This window comes from Mustela nivalis (assembly GCF_964662115.1).
Source record: "Mustela nivalis genome assembly, chromosome: 8".
NCBI lineage: Eukaryota > Metazoa > Chordata > Mammalia > Carnivora > Mustelidae > Mustela > Mustela nivalis.
Genome location: NC_139027.1, coordinates 58436673 through 58456985, shown reverse-complemented (window position 1 = coordinate 58456985; position 20313 = coordinate 58436673). Strand labels below are relative to the sequence as shown.

Genomic DNA, 20313 nt, shown 5'->3' with positions numbered 1-20313 from the left:
TAGGAGATAAAATCAACAAGAATAAGAGTTAAGTTAGACATTTGCATGTGTGTGGTGGGGAGAAGTTAGGTAAAGAAGATAATTTCTAAGATAAGCAGACCTCCAGCTTTCTGGTTTCTGTAAGTGGATGAAAGGCAGAGCTATTCACTGAGATTGGAATGGCAAAAAAGGAACAGGTAAGGGACTCTGAGTTCCATTTTAAAGATACTATGTTTGGGAGTGCCCAGCTGGCTCAGCTGGTAAAGTGTGTGACTCTTGAGCTCAGTGTTGTGAGTTGAAGTCCCACATGGGGGGTAAAGTTTACTTTAAAAATTTTTTCTTTAATTAAAAAAATATATACTGTGTTTGAAATATCTTTGAGATACCGAAGGGGTGACAACAAGTAGGCAGCTGGACTTATGGATTTGGAGCAAAGGGAAAAGGTCTGAGCTCTGTAAAGAAGCCACTAAAGCTACAGATATAAATTTGTTAACTCAGGAGTTCAGAGGAGAGAGGACAGGACTTAGAATTGGGCTTTGAGGAATTACAACATTCAAGGACACAGAAAGGAGTATGGGCCTGAAAAGGAGACCAAGAATGCCAAAGAGGTAGAAAGAATACTGAAGAACAAAGTTTCAGGAGAATTGACAGAAAAAGAGCACTTTAAGAAAAAGGGGGTGGTACTGAGCTTGGGTGGCTCAGTCATTCAAGCAACCAACTCTTGATTTCAGCTCAGCTCATGATCTCAAAGTTGCAAGATCAAGCCCCGTATCAGGCTCTATGCTGGGTGTGGAGTCTGCTTAAGATTCTCTCTCTCTCTCCCCCTCTTCCTCTGCCCCTCTACCCCACTCTGAAACAAAACGAAACAAACAAAAAAAACCAAAAATAAAAACAAGGGAGTGGTCAGTAGTGTTGAATCCTCCTGTGTATTTAAGATGATGCTTTAAAAAATAAAAGTCTATTACATTTAGTAATATGGAGTTTTTTGCAACCTTAGAGGCAAGTTTTTCAGCATAATAATCAGGACAAAAGCACAACTGGAGCTGGCTGAATAATTTTTGAGAAGTTTGCTCTTGAAGGAAAGGGATAAGACCTGTAGTACCAGTGATGAATAAGACTTGTGATTATTTGTTTAAAAAGAAAAGAGCTGTGCTTATTTAGAAGCTAATTGGGAATCTCAGAGATCCCAAATAACCAAAACAATTTTGAAAAAGAACAAAGTTAGAGACTCACATTACCTGATTTTAATACATATTATAAAGCCACAGTAATCAAAACAGTGTGATTCTGCCATAGAGACAAACCTAGACCCGTGGAACAGAACAGAGAGCTCAGAAATAAAACCTTACAAATATGTTCAAAGCGATCTTCAACAAGAGGGCCAAGGCCATTCAAGGGTAAAGGACAATCACTTCAACAAATGGTGTGGGAAAAACTGAATATCCACATGCAAAAGAACAAAAGTGGACTCCTACACATACACAAAAATACCAAAATGGATTAAAGAGCTACACAAAAATATAAAATTCCTCAAAGAAACTATAGGAAAACAGCTTCATGACGCTGGATTTGACAATTTCTTGAATATAATACCAAAAGCATAGACAACAAAACAAAAATAGACAAATGGGACTACCTCAAACTTTAACACTTTAATGTATTAAAGGACACAATCAACAAGGTAAAAAGACAATCATCAGGGTAAAAAGACAGGGTAAAAGACAATCCACACAATGGGAGAGAATCTTTGCTAATCATACATCTGATAAGGGATTAATATCCAGAATATATTATTTGAACTCCTATAAATCAGTAACATAAAACCATAACCCTTAAAAAATGGGCAAAACACTTGAATAGACATTTCTCCAAAGAAAATATACAAATGGCCAACAAGCAAAGGAAATTATGTTCAACATCACTAATCATTAGGGAAATGCAAATCAAAACCACAATGAGATACCACTTCACACTCATTAGGATAGCACCTACCAAAACCAAACCAAACCAAAACCAAACCAGAAATATAAAACAAGTGTTGGTGAGGATGTAGAGAATTTGGAACCCTTGTGTACCTCTGCTAGAATTATAAAATGGTATAATCACTATGGAAGACACTAGGGAGTTTCCTCAAAAAACTAAAAGCAGAACAATCATCTGATTCAATAATCCAACTTGTGGGTATATATCCAAAAGAAATGAAAACAAGGTCTTAAAGAGATATTTGTACCCCATGTTCATAATAGCATTATTCACAATAAAAAAAGAAGGGAGCAACCCAAATGTCCATCAATGGCAATGGACAAACAGATAAACAAAATGTGGTACATAGATACAGTGAAACATTATTCAGCCTTAAAAAGGAAGGAATTCCTGTCACATGCCACAACATGGATGAACCATGAGGACATTATGCTAAGTGAAACAAGCCAGTCACAGAAGGACAAATACTGCATGATTCTACTTATATGAGGTATCTAAAATAGTCAAACTCACAGAAGCAGAGAGTAGAATGGTGGTTGCCAGGGGCTGGGAGAAGAGGGGAAGGTGATTTGTTGTTTAAGGGATAAAAAGTTTTAGCTTCTCAAGAGGAAAAAGTTCTGGAGATCTATTTCACAACAGTATGAGTATATTTAGCATTACTGAACTAAACACATAAAAATGGTTAAAATGACAAATTTTATATTTTTTGTTCCATAATAAAAATATTTTTAATTAAAAAAAATCTAAAGTTCTCAGGAAACAAACTGAGGGTTGCTGGAGGGAAGGGGATTGGGAGGGATGGGGTGGCTGGGTGAGGGATATTGGGGAGGGCATGTGCTATGGTGAGTGCTGTGAATTGTGTAAGACTGATGAATCACAGACCTGTACCCCTGGAACAAATAATACATTATATGTTAATTTAAAAAAATGAAAAAAAATCTAAAGTTGATTCAAAAGATCCTGTCAACAGAAAGTTTAAAAACCAGGTCTGTGCCAGAAACTGAACATTTATATATATTAACTTACTTCTTATAATAAACTTGTAAGTTTTTATCTTTGTTTTATAATAAAATATACTGGCACAGAGAGGTAAGTCACATAGCTAGTAAAGCCAAGATTTGATACCATGAAGAATGAAGCAGTTTGTGCTTTCCACCACTATGCTACAGATAAAAGAAATTATAATCATATGAGGTCCTGAGAAGGCCAGAGGGCACAGGAGCCAAACTCCAGGCCAGGGGCTCCAAAAGTTTCTCAGTTCATGGCACCCTATAGGTCTCAGTAATCTTATGGTGTCCCCAAGCCAATGGAACTACAGGTCCATTTGATAAATAGACTCCAACAACTAAAGTATTTATGTCCCAACAATTCAGTAGCCATTTGAAAACATAACAAACAGGGATTGAAAGAAAAAAAAATTAATTCCTAAATAACCATAATTACTTTTTAATAGGATGTGTGAACTAATGGAAGTTGGGCACTATACAACTTTTCAAACCTTGAAATAAGCTTGGACACCCTCATACTTGCTCCTGTTCTGTGTGAAGTCTTGTATGATCCTTGCTTCTTAACACAGCAAGTCCTGAAAAGTCAGCTTCATATAACCATGACATCCTCAAAAAGAAGGTAATGCGATCTTATGGTGAAACCTTGCACTACCTGGAGCTACCTGTTCGTGTAGTGTCTGACCGATGTTTTGTGTTTCTTTTTTTTTTTTCCTAAGATTTTATTTATTTATTTGAGATAGAGCAAGAGTGAGAAAGAGAGAGCACGGGCACATAGGGGAGTGGGTGGAGGGAGAGGGAGAAGCAGGCTCCACACCGAGCATGGAGCCCGACTTGGGCTTAATCCTAGAACCCTGGGATCATGACCTGCGCCAAAGGCAGATGCTTAACTCACTGAGCCATCCAGAAGCCCTGGAAGTATTGTGTTTCCTTGAAAATTTTTAATACCCTACAAGATTCCTGTGAATTCACTGTAGTCCCCAGGATGCCTCAGTGTAGAATTTGAGAACTGTGGATTTAGGTCAAAGTCATAGAAGCAGAGACGCTGGGCCTCAGACAGGAGTAGGGACTGTTCCTCTTTATGGCAGAATATAAGGAGATTTATTTATTTAGCACGCAGTGGCAACTGGGATCTCACAATTCAACCTAGGCTTCTACTTAGACCAAGGAGACAACCAAATGACAAGTACTTCACTGTGAAAAGCCACTGTGAATAAATATTTTATATATAACACTATTTCATAAGAAGCATAGCTATAAATGCTTTTCATTTTATAGTCACTTAAGCAATATATCTGCTAACCTAATAATTCCATTTTAACTCTTTTTAAAATAAAAGGTATAAGTTACAATTGGCAAAAACACCTGATATGTTTTCTCTATCATTGACACTGGCATATATATATAACGATATTCTCCAATACCATGAATGTACAGTTGTTAGGTTCTCAAACCTAACCTCAGATGCCTGTTTTATAAATGTACTTTTCTAATTGGTACATTCCAACCTATGCATCCAATATAAAGTTCTAAATTTGAAACATATTTCAGGTGTTAGGTGTTTGTGTAAAATCTCAGTGCAAATATCCAAATATAATGCATTAAATGTCTTCTCATTTGCTAGTTACGATAGTAAAAAGTAGATAAATGGCATTTCTATATTTGTTTCTATTTTGTTAACTATAAAAATCAACAAGAGACAGATTATTCAGATTTTGAATTAATTTAGCTTTCCATATATTTACTATTAACTATAACTGAGTTCATAGTCCTGAACTAGCTTCCTTTGGGGCAAAATACCTTTAAGCTTCCAAAACATTATTAGACATGAATGCCAAGGGTGGAGGCAGGGAAATTACAAGTTTCTTTAAAGGAATGCTTTAAAATGAAAACAATTAATAAAAGAAAAGAAAGAACCATTTATGAAAAGAACAGGAAGGAAATGTTAATTGGTGATACTAAGATACATTACTATAGAGATCAAAATTTTCTTTGTTTCATAACTACATTCCAAAACTGGGTTCATATCTTACTGTATTTTTAAGAGTAAATATTGACCCTATCAATGAATTGTCATAGGTCATCAAACTTCGGATTGAGATAATCAAGATGTAATGTAAATTTTCTTTCTGTTTTTCCTGGAAAAGAATTAATTTTTTGTCTAATAAAGAGTAATTATTAAGGCATGATACTAAACTGGCTAGCAGAACATTAAGATTATTCAGGTACACTATTGTATATGTGCAAACATAGAGACACATGTCCTTATTTTTAATGTAAATCTTTGTGGGTATGATGGGTTATAGACGTGCAGCACTCAGAGCTTCTTCAGGAGTACCAGAGGCTAGGAACCTGCGTCATAGTTGGACAAAACTAGATTTCCCCTTGGTGGCTACTAGCTAATGTCGGAGCATGGCAGGTGCTAGGTGAAAAGCTCATTACTCTTCTAATGAGCAACTTTGGCTCAGGGACTCCCTGTTTAGCCTCCCTGAAACTTTCTCAGCACCATACTATAGCCTGAGGCCCATTATACCCAATTTTCTTTCAGAGAGTTTATGCCCTTCTCCTTTCACAGAGTTCAGACCAGCATCCCAGTCAAAAGGCCCTTCCCATGTATTTTTGTTCCCTTCCCCCTTTATCTTTCACATCTCCCCCATAAATCTCATGCATTCCTAGTACATCTTCTGTTTAATTCTTATTTATTTATTATTTAAGTTATCTCTGTACCCGACAGGAGGCTCAAACTCATGATGTGGAGATCAAGAGTCTCATGCTCTGAATAAATCAGCCAGGTGCCCCCTACTACAGCTTTACATCTGCTTCTTAGAACTCTGGCATGGTTAAAAAAGATTTCAGTTAAAGAAATACATGTATAAAGGCGCCTGGGTGGCTCAGTGGGTTAAGCTGCTGCCTTTGGCTCAGGTCATGATCTCAGGGTCCTGGGATCGAGTCCCGCATTGGGCTCTCTGCTCAGCGGGGAGCCTGCTTCCTCCTCTCTCTGACTGCCTCTCTGCCTACTTGTAATCTCTCTCAGTCAAATAAATAAATAAAATCTTAAAAAGAAAAGAAAAGAAATACATGTATAAATTGTTAAAATGTCGAAGAATACCTGGAATTAAAAACACTGTTTACTGCCCAATCCCACTATAGCCTCTCATGTCACTTGCAAATGAGACCACTTTTAACTCTTACAGTACCTCCTTCTGATTCTATGCCCACATTTCTAAGCATATTTTTTCACTTAGAATGGCATTCGGGTGCATGTAAAAGAAACTTAAAAAATAAACAAACAAACACCCCATCACTTAACAGAATGGGTTTGTTTTTCCTCAAAGAGCCAGAAATCTGCAGATAGGCAGTCCATGGCTGATAAGATAGGTCCATGATATCATCAGGTACCAGGCACCTATTTTTTGTCCCCTCCCCCTTTATTAAGTGGCTTCTTGTGAACATTACTCCAGCAATTAATTCTCTTTCCCTGCATCAGCTTTTCCCCTCTGTAGTGGATCATTCCCATTAGCATACCAACAGAAACAGATGTTAAGATGTTATTTCTCCTATCCAAAAAAGAATTAAGAACCTCTTTTGACTCTACTTCTTCAAGCTTCTGCCCTATTTCTTCATTTTCCTTTGTAACATAACCCCTTCTTATATTTTAATTCCTAATTTCTCTCCTCCCATTTTCTTTTAAATATATTCCAATCAGGCTCATGTCCATACCCTGAAACTGCCTTTATCTAGGTCACTGGTGATCTCCCTGCTATTCGATCCAATGGTCCATCTCAGGCATCTTGTTACTGGTTTCTTATGTAACAGTAACACTTTATTTACTCTCTACTTGAAATCTAGTTTTCAGGATACATACTCCCTCCAATACGCTCTGGCTACTCCTTCTTAGTCTCCTTGCTCCATCTCCCCCTTTTTCTATCTTCAAGCCCCAAAAGCTGGAGGACCCCAGGTCTCAGCCCTTCAGCTTCCTCTAGTTCTGAATCTAAACTCCCTCCCTCAGTGATCTTCATCAATCTCTTGTCTTTAATACCATCTGTTAGGCAACCTCCCAAATTTCTCTCTCCAGCCCAGACTTTTTTCTCAATTATTCGACTTCTCCACTTAAATATCTAATGGTCTTTCAAACACTGATGCCCCAAAACTGAGTAACTGATATTTTCCCCCAAAATGTCACTTTTCAATCTCCCCCCATCTCAATAAATGACAATTCTATTCTTCAAGCTTCTCAGAAATTTTTTCTATCTACCACATTTGATCCATCGGTGAATTCTGATGGCTCAAAACTCAAAATATACCCAGCATCTGGCTACTTCTTACTACTCAATCACTACCATCCAGTCAAGGCCACCATTATTCACCTGGACCATGGCAACAGACTTCTAACCTGTTTCATCTTTGTTCTCTTCAATTGGTTCCTATCATAATACCCAGAGCAATCTAACCGCAAAGTGAATTAGATCAAGTTTCTCTTATGCTCAAAACCTTTCAAGGGTTTTCTATCTCACTTAGAGTTAAAGCCAAGTCCTATCAAAGGCCAAAGGCCTAGAGGTTCTATATAACTCATATCTAATTTCCTTTCTTATTACAGTCTCTGCTACTCTTGTCCTTGCTCATTCCACTCTAGTCACATAGACTCTTTCCTGTTCATCAAACATGTCAGGCATAAGTCCCATCTCAGGGCCTTTGTATCTGCTGTTCCCTCTACCTGGAACCCTTTTCTCCAGATATTTTCCATTGCTTGCTCCTTCATGTCTTAAAAACATGGTATTTCAGTAAGGCCTTTCCTGGTCACCAAACATCAGGCCCATCATGCCCCACCATCCCCCATGCAGAACTCCCTATCTTTCTTGCTTTTTCTCTAACAGTTTTTTACTTTCTTACATACTCTAAATTTTACTTATCAATATTTTCATATCTCCCTAATGGAATATAAACCACAGGGGAACAGGAATATTGGTCATTTTTGTCTTTTTGTTAACTGTTATCCCCAGCATTGAGAATACTATCTGGGATATAGTAGACAAGAAATATATATATCTTGAGTGAAAAAAATGGTCAAAGGCGGGACCCTGAATCTCAGGCGTATCTCAGATCCAGACTAGAAGAAAGCAAAGAGCCGAAACTGAAAAGGCACATCCCAGGCAAGTCTGGCCCCTTTAATAAGCTTTCTTGTAAGTCCTACCAGTGACCTGTGCTTACTTTGGCCAGAGCTACTTTATATGGGCATTTCTAGCTTCATAAAGGGACAGGGTAACTGAGTGCTTTAAACTGGTCACACTGCCACTTGGAATATCAGGGTCTGATAGTAAAGAAAAATGGATATTGGGCAAGCAACTAGCAATGTCTTCCACATGTTATTTCTTTATTTAGTCATTACTTACTGATTTCCTATTATCATGAATCAAGATATAATTCTCTTATATCCTTTATTTCTTACTTATTATTTTTTAAATTTCTGTATCAGATCAGAAATTAGATTTATCAGTTCCTTTTCTTTCCTCCCTCCAACATTCCTAGTAGAATCTTCTGTCTCCTGCCCCAGTTTGGACTAGTTGCTCTCTAGGCCTAAGGCACACTTACATCCTAAGATTTCTCTTCACTTCTTTCTTATGTAAGATCCTCCATTTCTTGGATCCTAAGAACTCTTGTTGCTTGGTTTATTCTGTTGCTTTTAGGTTGGCACATCTTCCAATAAATTCCTGAGTAAAGTGTCTGGCAGATAAATTTTTCTGAGAGCTAACAAATCTGAAAGTGTCCCTATTTGAATGACGATTTAGAATTCTACATACAGATCACCTCCCTTCGGAATTATGAAAGCATCATTTTACTGTCTTCTCTCTGTGTCACTGTTGGGAAATCTGATTCCCATTCCTCTGTACGTATCTTATTTTCTTTTCTACTCTGAAAGCATTTCAGATCTTCTAGCTTTGGTTTCCTAAAATTCACAGAATACACCTTTGTATTGATCTTTTTCAGTTATGGGTTTTTTTACACTGGAAACAAGCATCTTCCAGTTATGGGAATTTTTCTTCTTTTATTTTTTTTTTGTTTCTTCCCTTCTCTTTCCTATTATTATTTAGATATTAAACCTTCTGACCTAATACTCTAATTTCCTTATCCTCTATTGCCTATTGTTCACTAATATGTCCTTTTGTCATTCTGTTCTGCAGTACAGGGTTATCTCAACTTTCTCTTTCAATTCATCTATTAATTTTTCTATTTAAAATGCTGCCATATTTTTAAGAGCCTCTGCTCTTTTCCCCCAAGGATCATTTTTTAAAAATAGCTTCCTATTCTTATTTCAAAGATGCAACAGATTCTCTTACATCTCTGTGGGGACTAATTTTAATTCCTTGAATTTGGTTCTGTTTACTGTACTGTCCCTGGTTCTTTATCTTCTTGTTTTAAACTCACAAAGATATTGGATTTACTGATGCAGAATTTCTTCAAAAGTATCATAATTTCTAGCTCTCTGGTTATATTTAAAAGTAAGCCTCTTTAAAAATTGATTGTGAGCTTGTTATGCATTGGTAGGCTTATTAACTTATAACTCCGCTATAAGGATATTGGACGGCACATCTACCTTTTCAAAGGAAACTACCAAATATTGGTTTCTATAGCCATTTCTCTGGGTTGACAGCTGGGGTAGGGGAATAATTTATTTTTTTCAGAGAAGGATCCTTTAAACAGGTTATACAGAGACATATATCTCACTCCTAGAGAGGGGGAGGAGCTGGGGAAGATCTCACACATTTAATCCCATTATTCTTGGTCTAGTCACCTCACTTTTACTATGTATTGTGCTTAGCATCTTCAAGTCCAGAAACCCTGTGGGTTGATGTTTCCAGAAAATAATTATCCTATCTCATTTGTTCTTTACATAAACTGCCTCTAGCTTTCCTGTTTTAGCCTACATCTTTTTTTTTTTAAGATTTTATTTATTTATTTGATAGAGAGAGATCACAAGTAGATGGAGAGGCAGGCAGAGAGAGAGAGAGAGATGGAAGCAGGCTCCCTGCTGAGCAGAAAGCCTGACGCGGGACTCGATCCCAGGACCCTGAGATATGACCTGAGCCGAAGGCAGTGGCTTAACCCACTGAGCCACCCAGGCGCATCCCAGGCTAATCTCTATGCCTTCTCTCTAAACTCTTTTCACTCTCTAAACTATCTTTTCACTAAACTTTATTATCTTTCTATCTGGAATCCTACAACTTGCAATCATAGTGTCTTAGTTAGCACTCACAGTGTCTTAGTGATTTCATGTGTCTATATTCCTTGACCAGGTTACACTGGCAACTCAGCTCACATCTTACACTTCCTTGGTGCATCCCATAATGGTGGCACTCAATAAATACAGTGTGATAGGTTTTATATAAGTAATACGCTGTTTCTAATAGTTGTAACTTAAAGTCATGGTTTGTCAATTATTATTTTATGAGAAAATCAAACGATTTTCAATACAATTTGATGAAAGATCAGGTAATGATGCTATTAATTCTATAACTGAGGAAATTATGATAAAATGAGTTCCAAAAATTCACAATTTATCAGTGATAGGCTTAGAAAATAATTTTATATTTTTACATAGCATGTCAAGTAATTCATTATAAGAACCAAAAAAGAAAACTATCTTTTCTTGGCAATTTTTAAAAGATTTATGTATTTACTTTAAAGAGGGAAAGCATGAGCAGTGGGAGGGGCAGAGGAAGGGTAAGAGAAAGAATTCCAAGTAAACTCCCCCCTGAGCAGAGTCCAATGCAGGGCTCCATCCCAGAACCCTGAGATCATGACCCAAGATAAAAGCAAGAATCAGCTGCTTAAATGAGCCACCCAGGCACTCCACTGGCATTTTAAAATTATACCTAGAAATGTGTAACTGTTATAGAAAGAAATCAGTGTATAGTTAACTATATCATATACTTTTGTAGCTGACTATCTACATACACGATTCAAATAATTTAATCTAAAATCACCATAATTGAGGTTATATCTATCTTAATGATAACATTGCTTTTAAATAATTGCACAATAACCTGTAAATATGAATGTGACTTAAAGCACAATAATTTAAAGAATTTAGAAATTCCACCACACTGGTATACAATTTAATAGTCTCCAATGGTGAAACTATTATTCCCTTTGTAAAATATTTATAAAACAAAGTTTTTAAAATGGATTAAGAAATTCAAAGTGGAAATTATTAAACACTTTCTTATAATAAAATGATTTTAGGAGAACAAAAAGAAGAGAGAAATATTTTGATAGCTAATGAGACTAAAACTCTAAATTACATCTCCTACTTTCAATGCATTTCAAACTAGGGGTAGGGATGGTCTGAAAAACCAACTTTAAAAAAACAATTTTCATACAGGACATATGTACACATAAGTCGTGATTTATAAACTTTCAAATTTTCAAGTGAAGGGAATCACTCTTAAATGGTACAATCTGTAGGTCACTGGACCAACAACATGAACTAAGCGTTGGCTATGATGACAAGCTATAAAATCCCAATATTCAACAGAGGGAAAAATCCAACCTCAAAATGTATCCTCTGAAATCCTTAATGTTTTTGTAGTTGCTCTGCTAATTGCTAAACAACTGGATCTTTTGAAGAAATAAGGATGCCTTAAAAAGAAGACAACCAAGATAAATTCTGTAAAGTCTTAAATTTGCCATTTTGGGAGGGTAAAAGATTTACATTAGTTAAGGAGTGGCTATAATCAAAGACAGAGTTCAACTATGTTAGCACCAAGGTAGAGAGGAACTTTAATTTCACTCCTTTTTAAAGACTATGTTGTGGTCAGTTATCATGCTAAATATATGGGGAAAACTACTAATAAAAATTTAAGCCTGTGTTATGTTTGGAGTCACCACACCTCACAAAAGGAGGACCCTTGAATAACTTGGGGAATACTTATTTTGCAACTAACAATAGGTTAAGGGGATCCTTTTAAAATTTTAGTTTGAGCACCAAATTTTTAATTTACTGTAATATTAGAGATCCTTAAGATAATGCACATAAACATATATTTTTAGAAGACTTTGCTTGCAGTCTTGTTTAGAAACTAAGGAAGTGGATAAATAATGTTAGGAGGTCTCTCAAAGGCCCTAAAGTTGTGGGGACTAATCAGGATGGACATGATGGAGGTCAAGCTATCTTATCAAAACATATAACCAACTCTCAGTAGATGCTAAAAAAGCATTTGACAAAGTACAGCATCCCTTCCTGGTCAAAACTCTTCAAAGTGTATGGATAGAGGGCACAAACTTCAATATTATTAAAGCCATCTATGAAAACCCACCACAAATACCATTCTCAATGGAGAAAAACTGAAAGCTTTTCTGCTAAGGTCAGGAACACAGCAGGAATGTCCATTATCACCACTGCTATTCAACATAGTACTAGTAGTCCTAGCCTCAGCAATCAGACAACAAAAGAAATTAAAGGCATCCAAATCAGCAAAGTAGAAGTCAAACCTTCACTCTTTGCAGATGATATGATACTATACGTGGAAAACCCAAGACTCCACTCCAAAACTGCTAGAACTCATACAGGAATTCAGTCAAGTGTCAGGATATAAAATCAATGCACAGAAATCAGTTGCATTTCTTTACACCAACAACAAGACAGAAGAAAAAGAAATCCAGGAGTCAATCCCATTCACCATTGCGCCCAAAACCATAAGATACCTAGGAATAAACCTAACCAAAGAGGCAAAGAATCTATTGTCGGAAAACTATAAAGTACTCATGAAAGAAATTGAGGAAGACACAAAGAAATGGGAAAATGTTCCATGCTCCTGGATTGGAAGAACAAATATTGTGAAAATGTCCATGCTACCTAAAGCAATCTATACATTTAATGCAATCCCTATTAAAATCCCATCCATTTTTTTCAAAGAAATGGAACAAATAATCCTAAAATTTATATGGAACCAGAAAAGACTTCGAATAGCCAAAGGGATATTGAAAAAGAAAGCCAAAGCTGGTGACATCACAATTCCAGACTTCAAGCTCTATTACAAAGCTATCATCAAGACAGTATAGTATTGGCACAAAAACAGACACATAGATCAATGGAAGAGAATAGAGGGCCGAGAAATAGACCCTGAACTCTATGGTCAACTACTCTTCGAGAAAGCAGGAAAGAATGTCCAATGGAAAAAAGACAGCCTCTTCAATAAATGGTGTTGGGAAAACTGGACAGCCACATGCAGAAAAACGAAACTGGACCATTTCCTTACACCACACATGAAAATAGATGCAAAATGGATAAAGAACCTCAATGTGAGAAAGGAATCCATCAAAATCCTTGAGGAGAATACAGGCAGCAACTTCTTTGACTCAGCCGCAGCAATTTCTTCCTAGGAACATCACCAAAGGCAAGGGAAGCGAGGACAAAAATGAACTATAGGGATTTCATCAAGATCAAAAGCTTTTGCACAGCAAAGGAAACAGTGAACAAAACCAAAAGACAACTGACAGAATGGGAGAAGATATTTGCAAAGGACATATCAGATAAAGGGCTAGTATCCAAAATCTATAACGAACTTAGCAAACTCAACACCCAGAGAACAAAGAATCCAATCAAGAAATGGGCAGAGGACATGAACAGACATTTCTGTAAAGAAGACATCCAGATGGCAAACAGACACATGAAAAAGTGCCCCACATTACTTGGCATCAGGGAAATACAAATCAAAACCACAATGAGATACCACCTCAGACCAGTCAGAATGGCTAAAATTAACAAGTCAGGAAATGACAGATGCTGGCGAGGATGAGGAGAAAGGAGAACCCTCCTACACTGTTTGTGGGAATGCAAGCTGGTGCAACCACTCTGGAAAACAGCATGGAGGTTCCTCAAAAAACTGAAAATAGAGCAACCCTATGACCCAGCAATTGCACTACTGGGTATTTACCCTAAAGATACAAATGTAGTGATCCGAAGGGGCACGTGCACACGAATGTTTATAGCAGCAATGTCCACAATAGCCAAACTATGGGAAGAGCCTAGATGTCCATCAACAGATGAGTGGATAAAGAAGATGTGATATATATATATATATATATAATGGAATACTATGCAGTCATCAAAAGAAATGAAATCTTACCTTTTGTGACGACGTGGATGGAACTAGAGGGTATTATGCTTAGCGAAATAAGTCAATCAGAGAAAGACAACTATCATATGATCTCCCTGATATGAGGAAGTGGAAATGCAACGTGGGGGAGTTGGGGGGTAGTAAAAGAATAAATGAAACAAGATAGGATCAGGAGAAAGACAAACCATAAGTGACTCTTAATCTCACAAAACAAACTGAGGGTTGCTGGTCGGAGGGGGGTCGGGAGAGGGTGGTGGGGTTATGGACATTGGGAGGGTATGTGCTATGAAGTGTGTAAACCTGGCAATTCACAGACCTGTACCCCTGGGGCTAATAATAGATTATATGTTTATTTTTTTTAAAAAAGCATGCCCCCCAAAAAATTTTTAAAAATTATGTATATAAAATGTATCATCACATTAAGAATGTGTTGATACTAAAAGGTCTATTTTAGGAATAAGTTATCAACCTCAAAAATTAAGCACAAAATATGACAGAACATAAAGATAAATTTCATTGGAATTATTAAAAGTGACTCATTGTCACTACTACTACTAAGAAACCACTACTGTCAGTCTAGTATAAATTAGAGAAGTCAAAAAAAAAAAAAAATATATATATATATCTCCTATCATGAAAATTCCTTTTCTACACTGAAGTAATTTAACAATGAAGGACATCTTCCTCCTTATTCTCTCTACATAAAAACACACACAAACTTGCTTAAAATTTAAAATGAAATAGCATCTATTTAAAAAGTATTGCTTAGGGGTCCCTGGGTGGCTCAGTCAGTCAAGCATCTGCCCTCAGCTCAGGTCACGATCTTGGGGTAATGGGATCGATCCCTGTGTCAGACTCCCTGCTCAGCGGGGACCCTACTTCTCCCTCTCCCTCTGCCTCTTCTGCTGCTTGTGTGCTTCCTCTATGTCAAATAAATAAAATATTTCCAAATAATTAAATTAAAAAAAAAAAAGGATGGAATATTGGGATGCTTCACTGCATATTTTAAGATGCCTAACGTGTTCCAACTTACCCTGTGCAGTGGTAAGGATGGAGGCCACAAGACAGACCTCTTACTATGGGTAGTAGGCTTGCCCTCCAGTCAAATTATTTTGAGCTTGCTTTTAAGGTGAGTAATGGCATTGAGAAATACAATGAGTTAAACTAAATTTAAAACTTTCTGGAGCATATTTTGTATTCAAGTTTTAAAGTTTGATTAAAACTTTAATGAAAACAAATTATGAATTTTTAAATAATCTCATCCTTTTCAATAGACTCCTAAGTCAAATTTAGAATGTATAATTATGCTGCTAATAATATTAATACAGCCTTATAAACAGTCTCTGGAAAAAAATCATTTATGCTACTTGAGGAGTTAATTAGTTACCTTTAAGAGTAAAAGTAAGCTAGTTTAAACAAAAAAATGAAGAAAAACTGGAGTTCATTAAAATGATAGTCTATATTCAAATACTCAATTAAGATATGTTCATAATAACTACAAGTTCAACACTACAGATTTATGGATAGAGCCAAAGGCCTAAACTTTAAACAAGAATAGTTAGACCTAAAATAAATCATATTATAAACAAATAAGATTTTAAATTCGTACAGGATATTCAATTCCATAAAAGTTATAATTATTAGTTATATTGATATAACTTCAATTACATGTATGAGCAGAATAATGACTAATGATTCCTCTAATCACAAGCAAGTAAAATTTTTCTAGGCAACTAGAATTTATTAAGCCTATAAACAAAGTTAAGCCAATGTCCATTATTTTCTGATCAATGGTTACTAATTATTATATCCTGAATCTAGATCCATTCAACATGTGGCTCATGTTTTCTAGACCCTAACTGTGCTAACAGAACTTTCTGTGATGGAAACGTTCTTTATCTAACTGTCCATATGACAACATTTGGCTATCGAGCACTTAAAATGTGGATAGTACAACTGAGGAACTGAATTTTCAACTTTATTTAATTTTAATTAGTTTAAATTTATTTTTAAATAGCCACGGTGACTGGTGGCTATCATATTAAATAGCACAACTTAGAGGATTCAAAAAAATGAGAGCAAATGTCTTGTTACATTAAGTCTAACTCTAGACAACTTGTTGATTTCCATAAGCATGGTGCTCATCAATGTTTACTAGAGTAATAAGCCAAAACACCTTCTGTCCTGTGGCTTTATCTTCAGTCAAAAATATTATCAAATCTATGCCAGGGAACATCTAATACAACATTTAGTCAAATATAAACCAAAAAAATACCATTTTTATTAGTGTTCATAGTGTCAGTACAACTATACTAATTAATGAGGCAGCCCGGTGGCCTATGTCAATCTATATAATGTTAGTTCTAGCATGACTAGAATTCAAACTATGAAATATCCACTCCTAAAAAGTTTTTGTCCGTTACCTATCAAAAAACACAAGAATACCAAATACTGCATAGCTTTCAGCTCCACTGGTTAAACACTGCAAAAATATGTCAAACCATTTTACCTGACAGACATATTTGTTCTTCCATTTGCTCAGCACACAGTGACTGTTTTGCATCAATTCCTGAAGGAAACAGAAAAAGAGAGAGTGCAGTTGGCTATACACATTGTTGTTATCAGTTAGAGTGCTTCTGATTGGCAAGCACACTAAAAAAGAAAGAAAGAAAGAAAGATCAGCTTGCCACACAAAGATGCAACTGTTTTGGAACTCCTTACTAGACAAAAGCAAAGCTATCATCACCAGGAGAGTTGATCCTTTATGAAAATTAAAACTGTTGAAAGATGTTTTAAAACAAATTTGTTTGTTACCATTTTTAAAACTTTTGGAAAGATACCTCCAACTCCTTGAGTGAGTCTCGAAGTTTCTCTGGGCGTCTATTTTTGAGTGTCCACAGATAATCTCGTGCTGGCAAATGAAACATGTACTACAGTTAGTTAAACATGATTTAAAAAGGAAACTGCTTAGAAGTGTGCCTTAGGAGGATTAAAATAAAACACCTCCTTAATTGAGAGGAAGTGAGCTTCATTTCCATCATCAAATAACAGCCTTTTGAAAGGCTTTGTCATAGGAACAGGATTTTTACCACAAAACAATCTCAGTGATCATAATTTTATGATGACAACCAACAGAGCTCAGAGAATCCCTGGGAAAGTTTCCTAGTCCTGTGAATCTGGTACCTAATTGTAAATGACCAATTCTTTACCAGAGAATGAACTTTCTCATACAAATCATTAGAACTTCAATCCAAAAGAAATTCCAAATTCTGCAAATAACCCTCTCAGACCTGAAAATTCCTAAGAGTGAATGGATATGCTGAGGAAAGAATAAAACACAAAATATCAGGCACAGAATATAAATTCAAAAGTAAGCATCACCTATTAAAACTTTTTTATTTAAAATGAACCTCTTTAAAATGTACACAATTCAAAAATGATAAGCCTTTGTTTTGTTTTAAATGCATTTAATTAAAAGAGAAAATTAGTTAGCAGAATCTCAATGTTAGCCTAAAACAAACTAAAAAGTTTTATTTAAAAGAACAAATTGTGGGTGCTTGGGTGGCTCAGTCAGTTAAGCAGCTGCCTTCGGCTCAGGTCATGATCCCAGGGTCCAGGGATCTAGTCCTACTTGGGCTCCCTGCTCCGAGGAGAGCCTGCTTCTCCCTCTCCCTGCCACTCTGCCTACTTGTGCTCTCTCTGTCTGTCAAATAAATAAATAACATCTTTTAAAAAAGAAAAGAAATAAAAGAACAAAATGTTAAATTCATTATCATATCTATTTCATCACAAAAATAAATTCACCTTTGAATTCTCCCAAATAATAATTCTAAAAATGAGTTGTATATACATGTGTATGTTCTGTGCATACTCATTTAATACACAGTATATACAGATATTTAAATTTAAATTTTACAGTAGAATTACTATAATCTTATTTCAGCAAATTAATTTCATTCTATAAACATAATGTATGATGTATAGAGCATATGTGCAAAGTTTTAAATTTATATTGCAGTCACTAATACAGCATTGAAAAAAACTGTCAGCTTGCCCATTTAAAACAAGAGAACAAGTCGGACTTTCAGCTCCACCTGTATTCCAAATAAAACTTAAATTATATTTAATTTCAAGTCATTAAAGCCATCTTTCATTGCAAATTTTTTTTTTTTTTACAAATTTTATTTTCTTAAAATGGGTAAAACATACTAACAACTCAGGCATGGTACATATAACAAAATGTTATCAGAATTTAAATATGATACACTTTTTTTTTTAAGGTTTTATTTATTTATTTGACAGACAGAGATCACAAGCAGGCAGAGAGGCAGGCAGAGAGAGAGAGGAAGAAGTAGGCTCCCCATGGAGCAGAGAGCCTGATGTGGGGCTTGATCCCAAGACCCTGGGATCATGACCTGAGCCAAAGGCAGAGGCTTTAACCCACTGAGCCACCCAGGCATGCTGATACACTTATTTTAAATATATTAAATGATATAAATAAATATGGTTTGTTAAGAAAGTTTATGTTTACACAGGCATCTATCAATACTAGATAGAGATTTCAATGGTCTACATTAGAAATGCTTACCAAATATAATTGTCACTCATATGTTTATATACCTAAACAATGGGAATTTATAATTTTAAGAAATTTGGAAGGAGTAACATTTTCTATTTGTGCAGAAAGCTTAAAATATATTTTAAGACTGAATCTTCAGGAATATTAAAGTTCTAGTTTTATAATAATTATAAAAAAGTATAAAGTAAGCTTACATTCTGCCAGTTTCTGCTTTTCTGCTAAGTTACCATGCTCTGTCACTGATACTGTGGCAGGAGAAACAAGGAAAGAAGAAAAAAAAGTGGAAATTATTTTAATTAAAATATTTTGTATTTTTAAACGCACATATATAACGTACATTAGGCACACTGTTGAGACTAATAAATTATGCTAAATTTTTTTAAGGCAATTGGAAAAAATATGCTATTATGTGGGTCCATTTCATATAGGTATTGCCTAAATTTGTAGTAAAAAGGCTTACATAGCACAACAGGTGGGCCAATATCCTGAGCTCACAGTCTCATCACATACGGAAGAGAACTGCACCCGAGTCCAGAACAGAAGCTGCTTAAGTCTGTCATCAGAACCATGAAGTTAGCCTATTAACCACCAAGCTAAGCACACAGGATGCCCACACAAGCTCCACTTCAACGGAGACCAAACCAGGAAGTAACTAGCTAGAAAGACCTTTTGGCCCGTCATGAAACTTCTGGGATTAACAGGATTAATCAGATAAAGAAAATTGATCATTCACTCAGAAATGCCTATTTCAGATATCAGGTAGGATCCGGGAGGCCAGCAACAGTGGGACCCACGCATTAACAATGCCCTCTACTGGGACACTGATAGATAAACGTGAATAGACTGTCCAGTTATCAGTTGGATCAGAAGTAAAATGACAATTTTCATGTCCTTCCATGGCATTTTCTCAATTTTACTCTATTTTATATAGAACAGATATCAACCTCAGTATTTTTCTAAAGAATGGAAATGAGTTTTTTTTTTTTAATTTCAGAATTTACCTAAGCTCAAAAAAGTTTTTAATGGTCAGTACTATATAGTTCAGAATATTGCATTTATAAAAATTATTTGAGTAGAACAGATGCTTTACCTGGTGGGTCTTTCTTATCATAATACTGATAGATCCCTATGTCTCTGTCTATGGAAAAGAAGAAATAAAATTAGGTATGGTAAAAAGTTCTGGAGAATAAGAAGCCAAACCATATTATACAGCAGGACTGGGGTTACAGGGTGGGTAGGAAAAGAGAGAAACAATTTTTTTATGTTACTAGAAATAAATAAGTTCAAAAGTATCTGGACATGAGTTCATGTCCAGATTTTAGGGATATGCAGGAACTGGACTGTATGTCAATCTAATTTTAAAAGATTTACAAAAAACCAGAAGGGCATGAGGAAAAGAGTAGTAAAATTAACTGAAATCAAGGAGGACCAACTTTTCTCTTTCACACTTCTTCTATTTTTCAGAGGGTGCTATCAAAAAGAACTGCTTCTATGCAATGCCAAATGAAATTAGAGGATGGAAAAAAAACTGCCCTAACTGTTGGGATTCTGAGCTATTGCTTTCTTTACTCCAGCATAGTTTGAATCTAGTATGGTGCTTGGGGGAAATATCCAGGAGAGAAAGAGAAAAGTCGAGGAAAGTATGGTTAAG

The 20313-nt window shown here is 35.8% G+C and overlaps 1 protein-coding gene and 1 long non-coding RNA gene across 13 annotated transcripts in view; both read right to left on the bottom strand.

The window, feature by feature from the left end:
* The window catches only part of WDPCP (WD repeat containing planar cell polarity effector), a 506774-nt gene that overhangs the window by 364527 nt on the left and 121934 nt on the right, over nucleotides 1–20313 (bottom strand). For 8 of the 12 annotated variants that reach the window (XR_014315874.1, XM_082746657.1, XM_082746660.1 and 5 more), the window contains 4 exons: nucleotides 19753–19800; nucleotides 18857–18907; nucleotides 16924–16994; nucleotides 16593–16652 (listed from right to left, as the gene is read on the bottom strand). Coding sequence is in view for 11 of the 12 variants with exons in the window: in XM_082746657.1 (XP_082602783.1) it covers nucleotides 16593–16652; nucleotides 16924–16994; nucleotides 18857–18907; nucleotides 19753–19800 (230 nt within the window). In the remaining variant the exon portion in view is untranslated. The remainder of the gene's footprint in view (nucleotides 1–16592; nucleotides 16653–16923; nucleotides 16995–18856; nucleotides 18908–19752; nucleotides 19801–20313) is intronic. The other 4 variants (XM_082746658.1, XM_082746659.1, XM_082746655.1 and 1 more) reach the window with 2 other exon arrangements.
* Nucleotides 1–20313, bottom strand: part of LOC309872503 — an 857896-nt gene that overhangs the window by 729467 nt on the left and 108116 nt on the right. The gene's annotated exons all lie outside the window — the stretch shown is intronic.